Consider the following 24,080-nt stretch of genomic DNA (forward strand, 5'->3'; position numbering starts at 1 on the left):
TTAACTCCTGCAACATTATCAAAACATCCCTACACCATAACCCTAACATTAACTCCTGCAACATTATCAAAACATCCCTACACCATAACCCTAACATTAACTCCTGCAACATTATCAAAACATCCCTACACCATAACCCCAACATTAACTCCTGCAACATTATCAAAACATCACTACACCATAACCCCAACATTAACTCCTGCAACATTATCAAAACATCACTACACCATAACCCCAACATTAACTCCTGCAACATTATCAAAACATCACTACACCATAACCCCAACATTAACTCCTGCAACATTATCAAAACATCCCTACACCATAACCCCAACATTAACTCCTGCAACATTATCAAAACATCCCTACACCATAACCCCAACATTAACTCCTGCAACATTATCAAAACATCACTACACCATAACCCCAACATTAACTCCTGCAACATTATCAAAACATCACTACACCATAACCCCAACATTAACTCCTGCAACATTATCAAAACATCACTACACCATAACCCCAACATTAACTCCTGCAACATTATCAAAACATCACTACACCATAACCCCAACATTAACTCCTGCAACATTATCAAAACATCACTACACCATAACCCCAACATTAACTCCTGCAACATTATCAAAACATCCCTACACCATAACCCCAACATTAACTCCTGCAACATTATCAAAACATCCCTACACCATAATCCCAACATTAACTCCTGCAACATTATCAAAACATCCCTACACCATAACCCCAACATTAACTCCTGCAACATTATCAAAACATCCCTACACCATAACCCCAACATTAACTCCTGCAACATTATCAAAACATCCCTACACCATAACCCCAACATTAACTCCTGCAACATTATCAAAACATCCCTACACCATAACCCCAACATTAACTCCTGCAACATTATCAAAACATCACTACACCATAACCCCAACATTAACTCCTGCAACATTATCAAAACATCCCTACACCATAACCCCAACATTAACTCCTGCAACATTATCAAAACATCCCTACACCATAACCCTAACATTAACTCCAACAACATTACCAAAACATCACTACACCATAACCCCAACATTAACTCCTGCAACATTATCAAAACATCCCTACACCATAACCCCAACATTACCTCCAGCAACATTACCAAAACATCCCTACACCATAACCCCAACATTAACTCCTGCAACATTATCAAAACATCCCTACACCATAACCCCAACATTACCTCCAGCAACATTACCAAAACATCCCTACACCATAACCCCAACATTACCTCCAGCAACATTATCAAAACATCCCTACACCATAACCCCAACATTACCTCCAGCAACATTACCAAAACATCCCTACACCATAACCCCAACATTACTTTCAGCAACGTTACCAAAACATCACTACACCATAACCCCAACATTAACTCCTGCAACATTACCAAAATATCACTACACCATAACCCCAACATTACCTCCTACAACATTACCGCAACATTACTACAACATAACTCAGCATTACATCCTGTGACATTACCACAACATTACTACAACATAACCACAACGTTACCTCTCACAACATTACCACATTATTGCTACACCATAACTCTAACATTATCTCCTGAAACCTTACCAAAACATTAATCTAACTTAACCCCGACATTACCATAACATTACTACAACATAACCCCAACATTACCTCCTGCAACATTACCAAAATATTACTACAACATAATTAACAAGAGAAACTGTAAAGTAGTACACTATTCCTTATAGTGCACTACTTTACATCAGAGCCCTGTTGATTTGTCATGTTGTCATGACAACATATACACTACATTATCACTCAAAATATGACTAACTAAATCTGTTCACTCACATCTTTGCTGTTCTCGTTCTCCGACTCGCTGCTGAATTCCTCGGTGTTGAGGTTTTCGAAGTCAGACTCTCCGACCGCGATAGGAACGCACACGGTCAGGTTAGGGTTGTGGATGAACGACATGTGGTCCTCGTCGATCAAGTACCTCCCGAAGCTGCTTCCCATACCACTAGTCGTGCCGTTACCATTCTTGGTGTAGTCCAGGTCACGGTTGATATCCACACCACTCTGGTTGGCGATACAGTTCAGTTTCTTGTCGTACATGTCGTCTACGGTTTTCTGTTCATCCTCCACCGGCGGCTTCTTGGTCAAGCTGAGCACCAACTCTGCCAGCTTGATCTTGAACCAGGCGATGCCCTTCTTGATGCGGATGACGGAGATCTGAAGGTTGTTCATTTCTCCGTCGTCATCTGTTGCGGCTAAATTGTCTGCGCTGAACGAGGACAGCAGCAAGGCAAGGAAAAGGTTCAACACCTGTAGGGAGGAGAGGAGACACACTGGGTCAGACGTGAGAGTGGATCTGATATGGCCAACAGAGATGTGTGTACAAACAGGACCTGGTATGTGTAGCTTGGGACACGCTCTCTTGTTCGGTGGGGTGCAACGAATATGGCGTTCATAAGACAGCAAACTGCTCTCCCCAGAGACTTACGTTTCTTGGGCCAGCGGTTACAGTCACTGCCCTCGCCATGGAGACTGGGGTTTGAGAACCGTCCGTCGGGTAGGCTAACATTCCCCATCCCAACTATACACTCTGGGGACACTTACCACCAAGTTCCCAATGACCATGACCATCATGAAGACGATGAGACACATGCCCTGGCCAGCCACCTCCATACAGTCCCACATGGTCTCGATCCACTCCCCGCACAGCACCCGGAACACCATCAGGAACGAGTGGAAGAAGTCGTGCATGTGCCAGCGGGGCAGCTCACAGTCCAGGGCGATCTTACACACACAGTCCTTGTAGTTCTTGCCAAACAGCTGCATGCCGACCACGGCAAAGATGAATACGATGAGAGCTAAGACGAGGGTCAGGTTTCCCAGGGCGCCCACAGAGTTACCGATAATCTTAATCAGCATGTTGAGTGTGGGCCATGACTTGGCCAGTTTAAACACTCTCAGCTGAGTGGGGAGAGAGGTGGAGGAAGAGAGGGACAAAGAGAAGATGTGAGAATGACAGAAGAAGGGGGAGAGGAAAATACATATTATCAGCAGAGGGTTGAGTGATCAATAGCCCTATTGCAGCAATGGCTCTTGGGGTATTGGCATGGTAATTGCTATAGAGGTAGAAGTAGCAGTTACACAGAATTCGATCACTCTTTTGTTGCTGACAAGTTTCCTGCACAGCAGGAATTGCAAACTTGTAGTGTATCTTAGTTATTATTATTTTTAAATGGTGTTTTTGATACTTTTACCCGTTTTTCTCCCCAATTTCGTGGTATCCAATTGGTAGTTACAGTCTTGTCTCATTGCTGCAACTCCCGTACGGACTTAGGAGAAGCGAAGGTCGCGAAGACGCACTGCTTCTTGACACAATGCCCACTTAACCTGGAAGCCAGCGACCGTGTCAGCGTGCACTGCACCCGGCCAGCCACAGGAGTTGCTAGTGCGCGATGGGATAAGGACATCCCTGCCGGCCAAACCCTCCCCTAACCTGGACGATGCTGGGCCAATTGTGCACCGCCCCATGGGCCTCCCAATAACGTCCAGCTGCGACAGAGCCTGGACTCGAACCCAGAATCTCTAGAGGCACAGCTTGCACTGCAATGCAGTGCCTTAGACCACTTTGAAATGTCAGACTTTATTTGCCCTGACTAAAAATGTATCAACCCATACAAAAATATCCATGAATTATAATCCACATTTCCTGTTACTTGCAGATTTATTTTCCTGCTGTAGAAAACTGGCTCCAATTAAGACCATACATATGTGTTGAAAAGTAGCTTTACATAGACTAGTAAGGCAGTATATAAGTGTTTCTTCACATAGTAAATGTATCACTATAATAGAGACAGTACTGTAGCTGAGCAATAACCATGTAATCATTCAGTAAATGTATCACTATAATAGAAACAGTACTGTAGCTGAGCAATAACCATGTAATCATTCAGTAAATGTATCACTATAATAGAGACAGTACTGTAGCTGAGCAATAACCATGTAATCATTCAGTAACTGTATCACTATAATAGAGACAGTACTGTAGCTGAGCAATAACCATGTAATCATTCAGTAACTGTATCACTATAATAGAGACAGTACTGTAGCTGAGCAATAACCATGTAATCATTCAGTAAATGTATCACTATAATAGAGACAGTACTGTAGCTGAGCAATAACCATGTAATCATTCAGTAAATGTATCACTATAATAGAGACAGTATTGTAGCTGAGCAATAACCATGTAATCATTCAGTAAATGTATCACTATAATAGAGACAGTACTGTAGCTGAGCAATAACCATGTAATCATTCAGTAAATGTATCACTATAATAGAGACAGTACTGTAGCTGAGCAATAACCATGTAATCATTCAGTAACTGTATCACTATAATAGAGACAGTATTGTAGCTGAGCAATAACCATGTAATCATTCAGTAACTGTATCACTATAATAGAGACAGTACTGTAGCTGAGCAATAACCATGTAATCATTCAGTAAATGTATCACTATAATAGAGACAGTACTGTAGCTGAGCAATAACCATGTAATCATTCAGTAAATGTATCACTATAATAGAGACAGTATTGTAGCTGAGCAATAACCATGTAATCATTCAGTAAATGTATCACTATAATAGAGACAGTACTGTAGCTGAGCAATAACCATGTAATCATTCAGTAAATGTATCACTATAATAGAGACAGTACTGTAGCTGAGCAATAACCATGTAATCATTCAGTAACTGTATCACTATAATAGAGACAGTATTGTAGCTGAGCAATAACCATGTAATCATTCAGTAACTGTATCACTATAATAGAGACAGTACTGTAGCTGAGCAATAACCATGTAATCATTCAGTAAATGTATCACTATAATAGAGACAGTACTGTAGCTGAGCAATAACCATGTAATCATTCAGTAACTGTATCACTATAATAGAGACAGTACTGTAGCTGAGCAATAACCATGTAATCATTCAGTAACTGAATCACTATAATAGAGACAGTACTGTAGCTGAGCAATAACCATGTAATCATTCAGTAACTGAATCACTATAATAGAGACAGTACTGTAGCTGAGCAATAACCATGTAATCATTCAGTAAATGTATCACTATAATAGAGACAGTACTGTAGCTGAGCAATAACCATGTAATCATTCAGTAACTGAATCACTATAATAGAGACAGTACTGTAGCTGAGCAATAACCATGTAATCATTCAGTAACTGAATCACTATAATAGAGACAGTACTGTAGCTGAGCAATAACCATGTAATCATTCAGTAAATGTATCACTATAATAGAGACAGTACTGTAGCTGAGCAATAACCATGTAATCATTCAGTAAATGTATCACTATAATAGAGACAGTACTGTAGCTGAGCAATAACCATGTAATCATTCAGTAAATGTATCACTATAATAGAGACAGTACTGTAGCTGAGCAATAACCATGTAATCATTCAGTAAATGTATCACTATAATAGAGACAGTACTGTAGCTGAGCAATAACCATGTAATCATTCAGTAAATGTATCACTATAATAGAGACAGTACTGTAGCTGAGCAATAACCATGTAATCATTCAGTAACTGAATCACTATAATAGAGACAGTACTGTAGCTGAGCAATAACCATGTAATCATTCAGTAAATGAATCACTATAATAGAGACAGTACTGTAGCTGAGCAATAACCATGTAATCATTCAGTAACTGAATCACTATAATAGAGACAGTACTGTAGCTGAGCAATAACCATGTAATCATTCAGTAACTGAATCACTATAATAGAGACAGTAATGTAGCTGAGCAATAACCATGTAATCATTCAGTAACTGAATCACTATAATAGAAACAGTACTGTAGCTGAGCAATAACCATGTAATCATTCAGTAAATGTATCACTATAATAGAAACAGTACTGTAGCTGAGCAATAACCATGTAATCATTCAGTAACTGAATCACTATAATAGAGACAGTACTGTAGCTGAGCAATAACCATGTAATCATTCAGTAAATGTATCACTATAATAGAAACAGTACTGTAGCTGAGCAATAACCATGTAATCATTCAGTAAATGTATCACTATAATAGAAACAGTACTGTAGCTGAGCAATAACCATGTAATCATTCAGTAAATGTATCACTATAATAGAGACAGTACTGTAGCTGAGCAATAACCATGTAATCATTCAGTAACTGTATCACTATAATAGAGACAGTACTGTAGCTGAGCAATAACCATGTAATCATTCAGTAACTGAATCACTATAATAGAGACAGTACTGTAGCTGAGCAATAACCATGTAATCATTCAGTAACTGAATCACTATAATAGAGACAGTACTGTAGCTGAGCAATAACCATGTAATCATTCAGTAACTGAATCACTATAATAGAGACAGTAATGTAGCTGAGCAATAACCATGTAATCATTCAGTAACTGAATCACTATAATAGAGACAGTACTGTAGCTGAGCAATAACCATGTAATCATTCAGTAAATGTATCACTATAATAGAAACAGTACTGTAGCTGAGCAATAACCATGTAATCATTCAGTAACTGAATCACTATAATAGAGACAGTACTGTAGCTGAGCAATAACCATGTAATCATTCAGTAAATGTATCACTATAATAGAAACAGTACTGTAGCTGAGCAATAACCATGTAATCATTCAGTAAATGTATCACTATAATAGAAACAGTACTGTAGCTGAGCAATAACCATGTAATCATTCAGTAAATGTATCACTATAATAGAAACAGTATTGTAGCTGAGCAATAACCATGTAATCATTCAGTAAATGTATCACTATAATAGAAACAGTACTGTAGCTGAGCAATAACCATGTAATCATTCAGTAAATGTATCACTATAATAGAAACAGTATTGTAGCTGAGCAATAACCATGTAATCATTCAGTAAATGTATCACTATAATAGAAACAGTACTGTAGCTGAGCAATAACCATGTAATCATTCAGTAAATGTATCACTATAATAGAAACAGTACTGTAGCTGAGCAATAACCATGTAATCATTCAGTAACTGAATCACTATAATAGAGACAGTACTGTAGCTGAGCAATAACCATGTAATCATTCAGTAAATGTATCACTATAATAGAGACAGTACTGTAGCTGAGCAATAACCATGTAATCATTCAGTAACTGAATCACTATAATAGAGACAGTACTGTAGCTGAGCAATAACCATGTAATCATTCAGTAACTGTATCACTATAATAGAGACAGTACTGTAGCTGAGCAATAACCATGTAATCATTCAGTAAATGTATCACTATAATAGAGACAGTACTGTAGCTGAGCAATAACCATGTAATCATTCAGTAACTGAATCACTGCACACTGTGTATTTAACATCATTTGAATACACAACAAACAGGGGAGGACAGGGCCCAAAAAGAGTTTACCAATCGGAATGATCTGAGCACGGACAGCCCCTCCACGTCAGCCAATGCCAGCTCCACTAAGGACAGAGTCACAATGAAGCCATCGAAGCAGTTCCACCCCTCCTGGAAGTAGTAGTAGGGATCCATGGCAACCAACTTGGCAAACATCTCCACAGCAAAGATCCCTGTGAACACCTGGCAGGGACGGATAGAGGTCAGAGGTCAGGTAGAGTAACTGCTACTAGAACCTTTACCTTGTCACAGGGACCAACAGAGGTCAGATGTACTGTACGAACTCGTATTGTAATTATTCAAAAAGGGTGCAGTGAGCACTATTTTACATCGAAATTAAGGTGGACAGCTATCCAGAGGCTAGTAATTTTCAAACTTTGAAAATGTGAAAAACTAGCCCCCCACTACAGTGACATTTTGTCTTTCCAAATCTCACAGCTGCTCTGAAGTCAGTAAGGATATTGTGACACCTCTGTGTTCTGCTAATCTGATTCTAATAAATGGCTGAAGGTCATAGTTCATCTGATTCTAATGAATGATTGAAGGTCATAGTTAATCTGAGTGTAATGAATGATTGAAGGTCGTAGTTAATCATGGAGGTGTCCATAGATCAAGGCGTGGCCAGGCACGGGGCTGTATCTGTGCTAGTTGGCTGTACCTGCACCAAAACTCCAGTATTGTTCCTTCATAGCTTGTTCTCCATCTTCTTTTTAAATAGGGAGCCAATTTGTTTTCAGCACATTAATTTCCATGACTGGTCAAAACGTGTTTTCTTATGGCTCTCTCTTGCCCCTTTGCAGCAGGCATATAGTGTTGTTTTCTTATGGCTCTCTCTTGCCCCTTTGCAGCAGACATATAGTGTTGTTTTCTTATGGCTCTCTCTTGCCCCTTTGCAGCAGACATATAGTGTTGTTTTCTTATGGCTCTCTCTCTCTTGCCCCTTTGTAGCAGACATATAGTGTTGTTTTCTTATGGCTCTCTCTCTCTTGCCCCTTTGCAGCAGACATATAGTGTTGTTTTCTTATGGCTCTCTCTCTCTTGCCCCTTTGCAGCAGACATATAGTGTTGTTTTCTTATGGCTCTCTCTCTTGCCCCTTTGCAGCAGACATATAGTGTTGTTTTCTTATGGCTCTCTCTCTTGCCCCTTTGCAGCAGACATATAGTGTTGTTTTCTTATGGCTCTCTCTCTTGCCCCTTTGCAGCAGACATATAGTGTTGTTTTCTTATGGCTCTCTCTCTTGCCCCTTTGAAGCAGACATATAGTGTTGTTTTCTTATGGCTCTCTCTCTTGCCCCTTTGAAGCAGACATATAGTGTTGTTTTCTTATGGCTCTCTCTCTTGCCCCTTTGCAGCAGACATATAGTGTTGTTTTCTTTGCATGGCTCTCTCTCTCTTGCCCCTTTGCAGCAGACATATAGTGTTGTTTTCTTATGGCTCTCTCTCTCTTGCCCCTTTGCAGCAGACATATAGTGTTGTTTTCTTATGGCTCTCTCTCTTTGCCCCTTTATAGTGTTGTTTTCTTATGGCTCTCTCTTGCAGACATATAGTGTTGTTTTCTTATGGCTCTCTCTCTCTTGCCCCTTTGCAGCAGACATATAGTGTTGTTTTCTTATGGCTCTCTCTTGCCCCTTTGCAGCAGACATATAGTGTTGTTTTCTTATGGCTCTCTCTCTTGCCCCTTTGCAGCAGACATATAGTGTTGTTTTCTTATGGCTCTCTCTTGCCCCTTTGCAGCAGACATATAGTGTTGTTTTCTTATGGCTCTCTCTTGCCCCTTTGCAGCAGACATATAGTGTTGTTTTCTTATGGCTCTCTCTCTTGCCCCTTTGCAGCAGACATATAGTGTTGTTTTCTTATGGCTCTCTCTTGCCCCTTTGCAGCAAACATATAGTGTTGTTTTCTTATGGCTCTCTCTTGCCCCTTTGCAGCAGACATATAGTGTTGTTTTCTTATGGCTCTCTCTCTCTTGCCCCTTTGCAGCAGACATATAGTGTTGTTTTCTTATGGCTCTCTCTTGCCCCTTTGCAGCAGACATATAGTGTTGTTTTCTTATGGCTCTCTCTCTCTTGCCCCTTTGTAGCAGACATATAGTGTTGTTTTCTTATGGCTCTCTCTCTTGCCCCTTTGCAGCAGACATATAGTGTTGTTTTCTTATGGCTCTCTCTCTCTTTTGCCCCTTTGCAGCAGACATATAGTGTTGTTTTCTTATGGCTCTCTCTCTCTTGCCCCTTTGTAGCAGACATATAGTGTTGTTTTCTTATGGCTCTCTCTCTCTTGCCCCTTTGCCCCTTTGTAGCAGACATATAGTGTTGTTTTCTTATGGCTCTCTCTCTCTTGCCCCTTTGCAGCAGACATATAGTGTTGTTTTCTTATGGCTCTCTCTCTCCCCTTTGTAGCAGACATATAGCCCCTTTGTAGCAGACATATAGTGTTGTTTTCTTATGGCTTTTCTTATGGCTCTCTCTCTTGCCCCTTTGCAGCTTGCCCCTTTGCAGCAGACATATAGTGTTGTTTTCTTATGGCTCTCTTTGCCCCTTTGCAGCAGACATATAGTGTTGTTTTCTCTATGTGCTCTCTCTCTCTTGCCCCTTTGCAGCAGACATATAGTGTTGTTTTCTTATGGCTCTCTCTCTCTTGCCCCTTTGCAGCAGACATATAGTGTTGTTTTCTTATGGCTCTCTCTCTTTGCAGCAGACATATAGTGTTGTTTTCTTATGCCCCTTTGCCCCTTTGCAGCAGACATATAGTGTTGTTTTCTTATGGCTCTCTCTCTTGCCCCTTTGTAGCAGACATATAGTGTTGTTTTCTTATGGCTCTCTCTCTCTTGCCCCTTTGCAGCAGACATATAGTGTTGTTTTCTTATGGCTCTCTCTCTGCCCCTTTGCAGCAGACATATAGTGTTGTTTTCTTATGGCTCTCTCTCTCTTGCCCCTTTGCAGCAGACATATAGTGTTGTTTTCTTATGGCTCTCTCTCTCTTGCCCCTTTGCAGCAGACATATAGTGTTGTTTTCTTATGGCTCTCTCTCTCTTGCCCCTTGCAGCAGACATATAGTGTTGTTTTCTTATGGCTCTCTCTCTCTTGCCCCTTTGTAGCAGACATATAGTGTTGTTTTCTTATGGCTCTCTCTCTGCCCCTTTGCAGCAGACATATAGTGTTGTTTTCTTATGGCTCTCTCCCCTTTGCAGCAGACATATAGTGTTGTTTTCTTATGGCTCCTTTGCCCCTTTGCAGCAGACATATAGTGTTGTTTTCTTATGGCTCTCTCTCTCTTGCCCCTTTGCAGCAGACATATAGTGTTGTTTTCTTATGGCTCTCTCTCCCCTTTGCAGCAGACATATAGTGTTGTTTTCTTATGGCTCCTTTGCCCCTTTGCAGCAGACATATAGTGTTGTTTTCTTATGGCTCTCTCTCTTTGCCCCTTTGCAGCAGACATATAGTGTTGTTTTCTTATGGCTCTCTCTCTTGCCCCTTTGCAGCAGACATATAGTGTTGTTTTCTTATGGCTCTCTCTCTTTGCCCCTTTGCAGCAGACATATAGTGTTGTTTTCTTATGGCTCTCTCTCTTGCCCCTTTGCAGCAGACATATAGTGTTGTTTTCTTATGGCTCTCTCTCTCTTGCCCCTTTGCAGCAGACATATAGTGTTGTTTTCTTATGGCTCTCTCTCTCTGCCCCTTTGTAGCAGACATATAGTGTTGTTTTCTTATGGCTCTCTCTTGCCCCTTTGCAGCAGACATATAGTGTTGTTTTCTTATGGCTCTCTCTCTCTTGCCCCTTTGCAGCAGACATATAGTGTTGTTTTCTTATGGCTCTCTCTCTTTGCCCCTTTGCAGCAGACATATAGTGTTGTTTTCTTATGGCTCTCTCTCTTGCCCCTTTGCAGCAGACATATAGTGTTGTTTTCTTATGGCTGTTTTCTTATGGCTCTCTCTCTCTTGCCCCTTTGCAGCAGACATATAGTGTTGTTTTCTTATGGCTCTCTCTCTCTTTTGCAGACATATAGTGTTGTTTTCCTTTGCCCCTTTGCAGCAGACATATAGTGTTGTTTTCTTATGGCTCTCTCTCTCTTGCCCCTTTGCAGCAGACATATAGTGTTGTTTTCTTATGGCTCTCTCTCTTGCCCCTTTGCCCCTTTGCCCCTTGCAGCAGACATATAGTGTTGTTTTCTTATGGCTCTCTCTCTCTTGCCCCTTTGTAGCAGACATATAGTGTTGTTTTCTTATGGCAGACATCTTATGGCTCTCTCTTGCCCCTTTGCAGCAGACATATAGTGTTGTTTTCTTATGGCTCTCTCTTGCCCCTTTGCAGCAGACATATAGTGTTGTTTTCTTATGGCTCTCTCTCTTGCCCCTTTGTAGCAGACATATAGTGTTGTTTTCTTATGGCTCTCTCTCTCTTGCCCCTTTGTAGCAGACATATAGTGTTGTTTTCTTATGGCTCTCTCTCTCTTGCCCCTTTGCAGCAGACATATAGTGTTGTTTTCTTATGGCTCTCTCTCTTGCCCCTTTGCAGCAGACATATAGTGTTGTTTTCTTATGGCTCTCTCTCTTGCCCCTTTGTAGCAGACATATAGTGTTGTTTTCTTATGGCTCTCTCTTGCCCCTTTGCAGCAGACATATAGTGTTGTTTTCTTATGGCTCTCTCTCTCTTGCCCCTTTGCAGCAGACATATAGTGTTGTTTTCTTATGGCTCTCTCTCTCTTGCCCCTTTGTAGCAGACATATAGTGTTGTTTTCTTATGGCTCTCTCTCTCTTGCCCCTTTGTAGCAGACATATAGTGTTGTTTTCTTATGGCTCTCTCTCTCTTGCCCCTTTGCAGCAGACATATAGTGTTGTTTTCTTATGGCTCTCTCTCTCTTGCCCCTTTGTAGCAGACATATAGTGTTGTTTTCTTATGGCTCTCTCTCTTGCCCCTTTGTAGCAGACATATAGTGTTGTTTTCTTATGGCTCTCTCTCTCTTGCCCCTTTGTAGCAGACATATAGTGTTGTTTTCTTATGGCTCTCTCTCTCTTGCCCCTTTGCAGCAGACATATAGTGTTGTTTTCTTATGGCTCTCTCTTGCCCCTTTGCAGCAGACATATAGTGTTGTTTTCTTATGGCTTATGGCCCCTTTGCAGCAGACATATAGTGTTGTTTTCTTATGCCTCCTTTGCCCCTTTGCAGACATATAGTGTTGTTTTCTTATGGCTCTCTCTCTCTTGCCCCTTTGTAGCAGACATATAGTGTTGTTTTCTTATGGCTCTCTCTTGCCCCTTTGCAGCAGACATATAGTGTTGTTTTCTTATGGCTCTCTCTCTCTTGCCCCTTTGCAGCAGACATATAGTGTTGTTTTCTTATGGCTCTCTCTCTCTTGCCCCTTTGCAGCAGACATATAGTGTTGTTTTCTTATGGCTCTCTCTCTCTTGCCCCTTTGCAGCAGACATATAGTGTTGTTTTCTTATGGCTCTCTCTCTCTTGCCCCTTTGTAGCAGACATATAGTGTTGTTTTCTTATGGCTCTCTCTCTCTTGCCCCTTTGCAGCAGACATATAGTGTTGTTTTCTTATGGCTCTCTCTCTCTTGCCCCTTTGCAGCAGACATATAGTGTTGTTTTCTTATGGCTCTCTCTCTCTTGCCCCTTTGTAGCAGACATATAGTGTTGTTTTCTTATGGCTCTCTCTCTCTTGCCCCTTTGTAGCAGACATATAGTGTTGTTTTCTTATGGCTCTCTCTCTCTTGCCCCTTTGCAGCAGACATATAGTGTTGTTTTCTTATGGCTCTCTCTTGCCCCTTTGCAGCAGACATATAGTGTTGTTTTCTTATGGCTCTCTCTCTTGCCCCTTTGTAGCAGACATATAGTGTTGTTTTCTTATGGCTCTCTCTCTCTTGCCCCTTTGTAGCAGACATATAGTGTTGTTTTCTTATGGCTCTCTCTCTCTTGCCCCTTTGCAGCAGACATATAGTGTTGTTTTCTTATGGCTCTCTCTCTCTTGCCCCTTTGTAGCAGACATATAGTGTTGTTTTCTTATGGCTCTCTCTTGCCCCTTTGCAGCAGACATATAGTGTTGTTTTCTTATGGCAGACATATAGTGTTGTTTTCTTATGGCTCTCTCTCTTGCCCCTTTGTAGCAGACATATAGTGTTGTTTTCTTATGGCTCTCTCTCTCTTGCCCCTTTGTAGCAGACATATAGTGTTGTTTTCTTATGGCTCTCTCTCTCTTGCCCCTTTGCAGCAGACATATAGTGTTGTTTTCTTATGGCTCTCTCTCTCTTGCCCCTTTGTAGCAGACATATAGTGTTGTTTTCTTATGGCTCTCTCTCTCTTGCTTGCCCCTTTGTAGCAGACATATAGTGTTGTTTTCTTATGGCTCTCTCTCTCTTGCCCCTTTGCAGCAGACATATAGTGTTGTTTTCTTATGGCTCTCTCTCTTGCCCCTTTGCAGCAGACATATAGTGTTGTTTTCTTATGGCTCTCTCTTGCCCCTTTGCAGCAGACATATAGTGTTGTTTTCTTATGGCTCTGTCTTGCCCCTTTGCAGCAGACATATAGTGTTGTTTTCTTATGGCTCTCTCTCTCTTGCCCCTTTGCAGCAGACATATAGTGAGCAATAAGGTTGGAACATCAAATCACAATACATATAGAATCGTGGGAATCGTAATACATATCGTATCGGCATCTAAGTGTCATGATAATACAGTATCATGAGGTCCCTGGCAATACCCAACCCTATAATACACCGTTTTTAACTGCTGTTTTTATTAACTGCTATTTCACACATACACACACTGCTCTAATCAAATCAGATAGTAAGTGACATATTGCATGTTATCTTCGTCAGGCTGTGAAGAGTATATCTGTTTCTCACAATTCAATGAAAGTGATACGTTTTTCGGCAGCTATTATTGATCAAACCGCTGTTATAAATATCATACCCTTACCACAAACAGTGTTACTGTCTTATACTGCTGTGCTATCCATGCTAACAGTATTAGCTTTAGCTAGCATTAGGTAGTAGACCTAAGCAAATAAGCAAGCTATCCATGCTAACATGCTAGTAGAATATGATGAAATGTGCTGCTCAAGAACTAGACACTGCTTCTGTAGAAATGCTAATGGTCAAAGGAAGAGAGCAGTGATTCAGGCCCCATTTTAGAGAAGCTAATCGACCAGGCAGCATACAATATTAATGTAGGCCTCCCACCAGCACAGAGACCGCAGGGAGAGTGAAACAGAGTGCTGTCTGGACACTGCTAGGGGAGAGGGAGAGAGAGGGAGAAAGAGGGGGAGAGAGAGACGCCCCTCTACAGACCAGACCAGTCCCATGTAAGAAATTGGGGGTAGAGCATGGAGCTTGCAACGCCAGGGTTGTGGGTTCGACTCCCACATGGGACCTGTACAAAAAAGTATGAAAATGTATGCTCTCACTACTGTAAGTCACTCTGGATAAGAGTGCCTGCTAAATGACTAAAATGACAAATGTAAGGAGGGAGGGAGGAGAGGGGAGAAGGGAAGAAATGTCTACAGACAGGGGGGGAGGAGAGAAGATATGGAATGAGGGTACAACTACTGGAGAGAGAGAGAGATAGAGATTGTCCTGGGATGTTCTAGCTAGCGGTTAGGCCATACTCAGATGTGGACACCCCTGACAGGTGTATAACATTGAGCACACAGCCATGCGATCTCCATAGACAAACATAAGCAGTAGAATGGCCCATACTGAAGAGCTCGTTGACTTTCAACGTGGCACCGTCATAGGATGTCACCTTTCCAATAAGTCAGTTCATCAAATTTCTGCCCTGCTAGGGCTTCCCCAGTAAACTGTAAGTGCTGTTATTGTGAAGTGGAAACGTCTAGGAGCAACAACAGCTTAGCCGCGAAGTGGTAGGCCGCACAAGCTCACAGAACGGGATCGCCTCGCTCTAAATCGCCTATCCTCGGGTATATCACTCACTACCGAGGTCCAAACTGCCTCTCGAAGCAACGTCAGCACAATAACTGTTCATTAGGAGCTACAGGAAATGTGTTTCCATGGCAAAGAAGCCGCACACAAGCCTAAGATCACCATGTGCATTGCCAAGCGTCGGCTAGAGTGGTGTAAAGCTCGACGCCATTGGACTCTGGAGCAGTGGAAACGTGTTCTCTGGAGTGATGAATCACCCTTCACCTTCTGGAAGTCCTACGGACAAATCTGGGTTTGGCGGATGCCAGGAGAACACTACCTGTCCAAATGCATAGGGCCAACTGTAAAGTTTGGTAGAGGAGGAATAATAGTCTGGGGTTGTTTTTCTTAGTTCCACTGAACGGAAATCTTAACACTACAGCATACAATGACATTCTAGACAATTCTGTGCTTCCAACTTTGCCCTTCCCTGTTTCAGAATGACAAATGCCCTGTGCACAAAGCAAGGCGCATACTGAAATGGTTTGACCTCAACTCCATCGAACACCTTTGGGATGAATTGGACCGACCACTGCGAGCGAGTTCTAACACCCAACATCTGTGCCCGACCTCACTAATATGCTTGTGGCTAAATGGAATCAAGTCCCCGCTGCAATGATCCAACATCTAGTGTAAAGCCTTCCCAGAAGAGTGGAGACTGTTATAGCAGCAATGTTCCTACATCTAGTGGAAAGCCTTCCCAGAAGAGTGGAGGCTGTTATAGCAGCAATGTTCCTACATCTAGTGTAAAGTCTTCCCAGAAGAGTGGAGGCTGTTATAGCAGCAATGTTCCTACATCTAGTGTAAAGCCTTCCCAGAAGAGTGGAGGCTGTTATAACAGCAATGTTCCTACATCTAATGTAAAGCCTTCCCAGAAGAGTGGAGGCTGTTATAACAGCAATGTTCCTACATCTAGTGTAAAGCCTTCCCAGAAGAGTGGAGGCTGTTATAGCAGCAAAGAGGGGAACAACTCCATATTAATGCCCATGATTTTAGAATGATGTTTGACAAGCCGGTGTCCATATACTTTTGATCACGTAGTGTATCTGTCCCACTACCAATTTGGCACATACTCTACTACAGTACTTCCTGTTCCCTGGCCTCTACTTACTGTCCTATTCATTGTGTTGAATTATTTGAGGTCAATAATAGAACATGTCTAACGCTTCCATATACTTTCTTAGTTAACCTTTTACTGCAGTGGGCTAAATCAGGGTCACACAGAGTGTGTCTGGGTAGTCTAAGTCGCTCTGGATAAGAGCGTCTGCTAAATGACTTAAATGTAAATGTAAATGTAAATGTAGTCTTAAACAAATCTACTTTGAAACAAAAGTATATACCTCACACACATGGTTATGGCTTTAAAAAAATAACACACTTGTACCATGTCAGATATAGAGTTGAAATGTATAAAATGTTTCAGTTTGCATCCCAATATTACACTTTAGATACATCACAGAAGACTGAAATATAACTAAATGGTTTGACATAGAAACACCAGATTTTCGGCCTTAAAAAATAAAAAAAGGATTAATTATGATTATGATTATTAATAAAATTCTGCCCATGAGGCCCCTTGTAATTTGACTGCAGGAAAGGGTTTTAATACTATACAAATACCAGGTTAGTACCAGCTCAAAGTACCCTTTAAAGGGGCACTACACCACTTCTTAAGGTTAAAAAGTGGTAAAGTGCCCTTTAAGTACTAGCTTAAAACGGCTGTAAAATAAATCAATTGCAGTAATACCACACAAAAAAGAAATAGTGAAAATCTCACCAAGTTTCCCACGAACAGCACCTCCTCAAAGTGCGGGGTCATGGGATAGTGCTCCATGGCCATGAACAGGGTGTTGAGGACGATGCAGACAGTGATGGCCAGGTCCACGAAGGGGTCCATGACGATCAGGTTGACGATCTCCTTGATCTTCAACCAGATGGGACAACACTCCCAGATGAGGACCATGTTGGAGAACTTGTACCACCACGGCGGACAACTACGCTGAGACTCCTCCAGTTCTGAGAAAAGTATTTAAGAGACCCGCAAAGAAAGGAATATATCAAAAATCGAAACAATAGAAAAGTCCCCAACAGTGCAAACCCTGTCCCCGCCAACTTGGCCCCACCAAAGTGCCACTCCAGGCAGGCTAAAGGAAATGCTTAAAGAATTTGAAATAAAGTAAATAGTATTTGAATTATGGTCTGCTATTGATAAATGTTACGAAATAATATGTTCTGTATATGTGACATATGTCTGTAATGAAGTATCTGTCAGTACAAGAATGACAATATATACACCGAGTATACAAAACATTAGGAACACCTGCTCTTTCCAAACTGACCAGGCAATTCCAGGTGAAAGCTATGATTCCTTATTGATGTCCCCTGTTAAAGAAGGATTTTTAAGCATTGTGACAATTGAGAGATGGATTGTGTATGTGTGCCATTCTGAGGGTGAATGGGCAAGATAAAATTAGGGCCGATTTCAAGTTTTCATAACAATCGATCATTTTGGACACCGATTTTGCAAAAAAAAAAACATGTACACCTTTATTTAATCTTTATTTAACTAGGCAAGTCAGTTAAGAACACATTTTTAATTTCAATGACGGCCTAGGAACGGTGGGTTAACTGCCTTGTTCAGGGGCAGAACGACAGATTTTTACTTTGTCAGCTCAGGGATTCAATCTTGCAACCTTATGGTTAACTAGTCCAACGCTCTAACCACCTGCCTCTCATTGCCCTCTACGAGGAGCCTGCCTGTTACGCGAATGCAGTAAGAAGCCAAGGTAAGTTGCTAGCTAGTATTAAACTTAATCAATCATAATCACTAGTTATAACTACACATGGTTGATGATATTACTAGTGGATCTAGCGTTCCCTGGATTGCATATAATGCAGTGCGCATTCGCGAAAAAGGACTGTCGTTGCTCCAACGTGTACCTAACCATAAAAATCAATGCCTTTCTGAAAATCAATACACAGAAGTATATATTTTTAAACCTGCATTTTTAGCTAAAAGAAATCCAGGTTAGCAGGCAATATTAACCAGGTGAAATTGTGTCACTTCTCTTGCGTTCAATGCACAGTTTGGATTTTTGATTTTATTATTATTATTATTGATTTTATTGATGAATTATATTAAGTTAAAATAAGTGTTCATTCAGTATTGTTGTAATTGCCATTATTACAAATACATGTTTAAAAAATTGTCTGATTAATCAGTATTGGCTTTTTTGTCCTCCAATAATCGGTATCAGCGTTGAAAAATCGGTCGACCTCTACTTGACACCTTGTAGAGTCCATGCCTCAACGAACTAAAGCTGTTCTGAGGGCAAATGGGTGTGCAATTCAATATTAGTACGGTGTTCCTAATGTTTTGTACATTCAGTGTAGCTATAGATATAGGAGGTTTAGAACTGTTCGTCCAATGAGCGAGGAGGGCACCTCAGGTGAGTCCCATTTGGGTACTAAGAAAGTCTATCAATAAAATCTGATCTGATCTAGAAATAACTGTTCTTCCAAAACGAGGACATCTAAGGTAAGAGACGGTTTAGACTAAGAAAAATATGCCTCAGGTTTGGAACTTTTGGGTTTACACTGTCAGGTGAAAACAATAGAGCATGGAAATAGCTAGAAAGTGTAGGGAGATGTATAGTTATTGTAGGGAGATTTATAGTTAGTGTAAGGAGATGTATAGTTAGTGTAAGGAGATGTATAGTTAGTGTAGGGAGATGTATAGTTAGTGTAGGGAGATGTATAGTTAGTGTAAGGAGATGTATAGTTAGTGTAGGGAGATGTATAGTTAGTGTAAGGAGATGTATAGTTAGTGTAAGGAGATGTATAGTTAGTGTAGGGCAGGGGTGTCAAAGTCAAATGGACGGAGGGCCAAATAAAAAATTTAGCTACAAGCCGAGGGCCGGACTGTTCGAATGTTCATTGAAAAATTTTTAAATGACGCATATAGTCTAGTGAACCTAATTGAACCTACTGAAAACCTAACAAATATATTCCAATATGATCAGATAAATAAAGCAATATTTTCTTATGGCTCTGTCAGTAATCTTTAATTTTCAACAGACAAATCTCCTCACGAAGCTCCTCTCGAAACATCTTTGAAGCACCTTTCCCTGGCTTAGCCATCGCACCTCTGTGTGATAAGGCAAATCACCATGCTCCGTTTCTAACTCCGTCAGAAATGCCTTGAACTGGCGGTGATTCAAACCTTTGGCTCTGATAAAGTTAACTGTGCGCGTGATGATGCTCATTACATGCTCCATTTTCAAGGCTTTACCGCACAACGCTTCCTGGTGTATGATACAATGATAAGCTGTCAGCTCACCTGTCGCGTTTTCCTCTTGAATCTTTTCCCGTATCTTCTCCACCATTCCGCTCCTGTGTCCACACATCGCAGGTGCTCCGTCGGTTGTCAAACCCACGAGTTTTTCCCAAGGCAGCTCCATCTCATTTACACATCTTGACACCTCTTCATACAAATCATGCCCCGTAGTTGTGCCATGCATAGGACGTAAAGCCAAAAACTCCTCTGTCACACTTAGGCTGGAGTCCACTCCGCGGATGAAAATTGACAACTGGGCAATGTCAGAAATGTCGGTGCTCTCATCCACAGCCAAGGAATATGCAATGAAATCTTTTCCCTTTTTCACAAGCTGCTCTTTTAGATTGATGGACAACTGGTCTACTCTCTCGGCAATGGTGTTTCTGCTCAGACTCACATTTAAAAAGAGTTGCCTTTTTCTGGGCAAACTTCGTCACAAACTTTAATCATGCAGTTTTTGATGAAATCCCCCTCCGTAAATGGCCGGGCTGATTTAGCGATCTCTTCTGCCAAAATAAAACTGGCCTTGACAGCAGCCTGGCCTTGTGATTTGGCTTTTTTGAACAGAGCCTGTCGAGATTTGAGGCCTCATTTTAATTCCTCTGCCTTTTGTAGCCTTTGTTCCATGTCCATATTCTTGTTTTTGTCCGCGTGTTTCGTTTCATAATGTCGTCTCAGATTATACTCTTTCAGTACCGCCACACTTTCTCCACACAGAAGACACACAGGTTTTCCAGCTACCTCCGTGAACAAATACTCCGACTCCCACCTTGTTTGAAACCCCCGGTTCTCAGTGTCCACCTTCCGTTTTGCCATTTTTGATGGGTATCTGAAAGTTAATTTTACTGTGATGCTGACAACTGCTGTGCCAATAAATATTGAAATGAAGCAGCCTACTGCTCGGTGCGTCACCGTTGCATTGTGGGAAATGTAGTATTGGTGCGTGTAAAAGATCTGCGGGCTGCCGGCTTGCTGCGGTCTGCGGGCCGGTTCTAATAATAAATCAAGATCATCCCAGGGGCCGTAAAAAACCTTCTCGCGGGCCGGATGTGGCCCGCGGGCCTTGACTCTGACATATGTGGTGTAGGGAGATGTATAGTTAGTGTAGGGAGATGTATAGTTAGTGTAGGGAGATGTATAGTTAGTGTAAGGAGATGTATAGTTAGTGTAGGGAGATGTATAGTTAGTGTAAGGAGATGTATAGTTAGTGTAGGGAGATGTATAGTTAGTGTAGGGAGATGTATAGTTAGTGTAAAGAGATGTATAGTTAGTGTAGGGAGATGTATAGTTAGTGTAAGGAGATGTATAGTTAGTGTAGGGAGATGTATAGTTAGTGTAGGGAGATGTATAGTTAGTGTAAGGAGATGTATAGTTAGTGTAAGGAGATGTATAGTTAGTGTAAGGAGATGTATAGTTAGTGTAGGGAGATGTATAGTTAGTGTAGGGAGATGTATAGTTAGTGTAAGGAGATGTATAGTTAGTGTAGGGAGATGTATAGTTAGTGTAGGGAGATGTATAGTACGTGTAAGGAGATGTATAGTTAGTGTAGGGAGATGTATAGTTAGTGTAAGGAGATGTATAGTTATTGTAGGGAGATGTATAGTTAGTGTAGGGAGATGTATAGTTAGTGTAGGGAGATGTATAGTTAGTGTAGGGAGATGGATAGTTCGTGTAAGGAGATGTATAGTTAGTGTAGGGAGATGTATAGTTAGTGTAGGGAGATGTATAGTTAGTGTAGGGAGATGTATAGTTAGTGTAGGGAGATGTATAGTTAGTGTAAGGAGATGTATAGTTAGTGTAGGGAGATGTATAGTTAGTGTAAGGAGATGTATAGTTAGTGTAGGGAGATAGGGAGATGTATAGTTAGTGTAGGGAGATGTATAGTTAGTGTAAGGAGATGTATAGTTAGTGTAAGGAGATGTATAGTTAGTGTAGGGAGATGTATAGTAAGTGTAAGGAGATGTATAGTTAGTGTAGGGAGATGTATAGTTAGTGTAGGGAGATGTATAGTAAGTGTAAGGAGATGTATATTTAGTGTAGGGAGATGTATAGTTAGTGTAGGGAGATGTAGAGTTAGTGTAGGGAGATGTATAGTTAGTGTAGGGAGATGTATAGTTAGTGTAGGGAGATTATTGTAAGTGTAAGGAGATGTATAGTTAGTGTAGGGAGATGTATAGTTAGTGTAAGGAGATGTATAGTAAGTGTAAGCAGATGTATAGTTAGTGTAGGGAGATGTATAGTTAGTGTAAGGAGATGTATAGTAAGTGTAAGGAGATGTATAGTAAGTGTAGGGAGATGTATAGTAAGTGTAAGGAGATGTATAGTTAGTGTAGGGAGATGTATAGTTAGTGTAAGGAGATGTATAGTTAGTGTAGGGAGATGTATAGTTAGTGTAAGGAGATGTATAGTAAGTGTAAGGAGATGTATAGTAAGTGTAGGGAGATGTATAGTAAGTGTAAGGAGATGTATAGTTAGTGTAGGGAGATGTATAGTAAGTGTAAGGAGATGTATAGTTAGTGTAGGGAGATGTATAGTTAGTGTAAGGATATGTATAGTTAGTGTAAGGAGATGTATAGTTAGTGTTGGGAGATGTATAGTTAGTGTAGGGAGATGTATAGTTAGTGTAGGGAGATGTATAGTTAGTGTAAGGAGATGTATAGTTAGTGTAGGGAGATGTATAGTTAGTGTAGGGAGATGTATAGTTAGTGTAAGGAGATGTATAGTAAGTGTAAGGAGATGTATAGTTAGTGTAAGGAGATGTATAGTTAGTGTAAGGAGATGTATAGTAAGTGTAAGAAGATGTATAGTTAGTGTAAGGAGATGTATAGTTAGTGTAAGGAGATGTATAGTAAGTGTAAGGAGATGTATAGTTAGTGTAGGGAGATGTATAGTTAGTATAGGGAGATGTATAGTTAGTGTAGGGAGATGTATAGTAAGTGTAAGGAGATGTATATTTAGTGTAGGGAGATGTATAGTTAGTGTTGGGAGATGTAGAGTTAGTGTAGGGAGATGTATAGTTAGTGTAGGGAGATGTAGAGTTAGTGTAGGGAGATGTATAGTTAGTGTAGGGAGATGTATTGTAAGTGTAAGGAGATGTATAGTTAGTGTAGGGAGATGTATAGTTAGTGTAAGGAGATGTATAGTAAGTGTAAGCAGATGTATAGTTAGTGTAGGGAGATGTATAGTTAGTGTAAGGAGATGTATAGTAAGTGTAAGGAGATGTATAGTAAGTGTAGGGAGATGTATAGTAAGTGTAAGGAGATGTATAGTTAGTGTAGGGAGATGTATAGTTAGTGTAAGGAGATGTATAGTTAGTGTAGGGAGATGTATAGTTAGTGTAAGGAGATGTATAGTTAGTGTAGATGTATAGTAAGTGTAGATGTATAGTTAGTGTAGGGAGATGTATAGTTAGTGTAAGGAGATGTATAGTTAGTGTAGGGAGATGTATAGTTAGTGTAGGGAGATGTATAGTTAGTGTAAGGAGATGTATAGTAAGTGTAAGGAGATGTATAGTTAGTGTAAGGAGATGTATAGTTAGTGTAGGGAGATGTATAGTTAGTGTAAGGATATGTATAGTTAGTGTAAGGAGATGTATAGTTAGTGTTGGGAGATGTATAGTTAGTGTAGGGAGATGTATAGTTAGTGTAGGGAGATGTATAGTTAGTGTAAGGAGATGTATAGTAAGTGTAAGGAGATGTATAGTTAGTGTAAGGAGATGTATAGTTAGTGTAGGGAGATGTATAGTTAGTGTAAGGAGATGTATAGTTAGTGTAAGGAGATGTATAGTTAGTGTAAGGAGATGTATAGTTAGTGTAGGGAGATGTATAGTTAGTGTAGGGAGATGTATAGTTAGTGTAAGGAGATGTATAGTTAGTGTAGGGAGATGTATAGTTAGTTTAGGGAGATGTATAGTTAGTGTAGGGAGATGTATAGTTAGTGTAAGGAGATGTATAGTTAGTGTAAGGAGATGTATAGTTAGTGTAGGGAGATGTATAGTTAGTGTAGGGAGATGTATAGTTAGTGTAGGGAGATGTATAGTTAGTGTAGGGAGATGTATAGTTAGTGTAGGGAGATGTATAGTTAGTGTAGGGAGATGTATAGTTAGTGTAAGGAGATGTATAGTTAGTGTAGGGAGATGTATAGTTAGTGTAGGGAGATGTATAGTTAGTGTAGGAGATGTATAGTTAGTGTAGGGAGATGTATAGTTAGTGTAGGAGATGTATAGTTAGTGTAGGGAGATGTATAGTTAGTGTAGGGAGATGTATAGTTAGTGTAAGGAGATGTATAGTTAGTGTAGGGAGATGTATAGTTAGTGTAGGGAGATGT

At 40.6% G+C, this 24,080-nt stretch overlaps 1 protein-coding gene across 1 annotated transcript in view; it reads right to left on the reverse strand.

Annotated features, from left to right (window-relative positions):
- The window catches only part of LOC124032316 (sodium channel protein type 8 subunit alpha-like), a 126,144-nt gene that overhangs the window by 34,127 nt on the left and 67,937 nt on the right, over positions 1-24,080 (reverse strand). Inside the window, exons 15-18 of the mRNA XM_046344625.1 lie at positions 17,196-17,434; positions 7,510-7,683; positions 2,665-3,021; positions 1,897-2,370 (exon numbers count right to left, since the gene is read on the reverse strand). Coding sequence (XP_046200581.1) covers positions 1,897-2,370; positions 2,665-3,021; positions 7,510-7,683; positions 17,196-17,434 — 1,244 coding nt within the window. The remainder of the gene's footprint in view (positions 1-1,896; positions 2,371-2,664; positions 3,022-7,509; positions 7,684-17,195; positions 17,435-24,080) is intronic.

This window comes from Oncorhynchus gorbuscha, linkage group LG03 (assembly GCF_021184085.1).
Source record: "Oncorhynchus gorbuscha isolate QuinsamMale2020 ecotype Even-year linkage group LG03, OgorEven_v1.0, whole genome shotgun sequence".
NCBI lineage: Eukaryota > Metazoa > Chordata > Actinopteri > Salmoniformes > Salmonidae > Oncorhynchus > Oncorhynchus gorbuscha.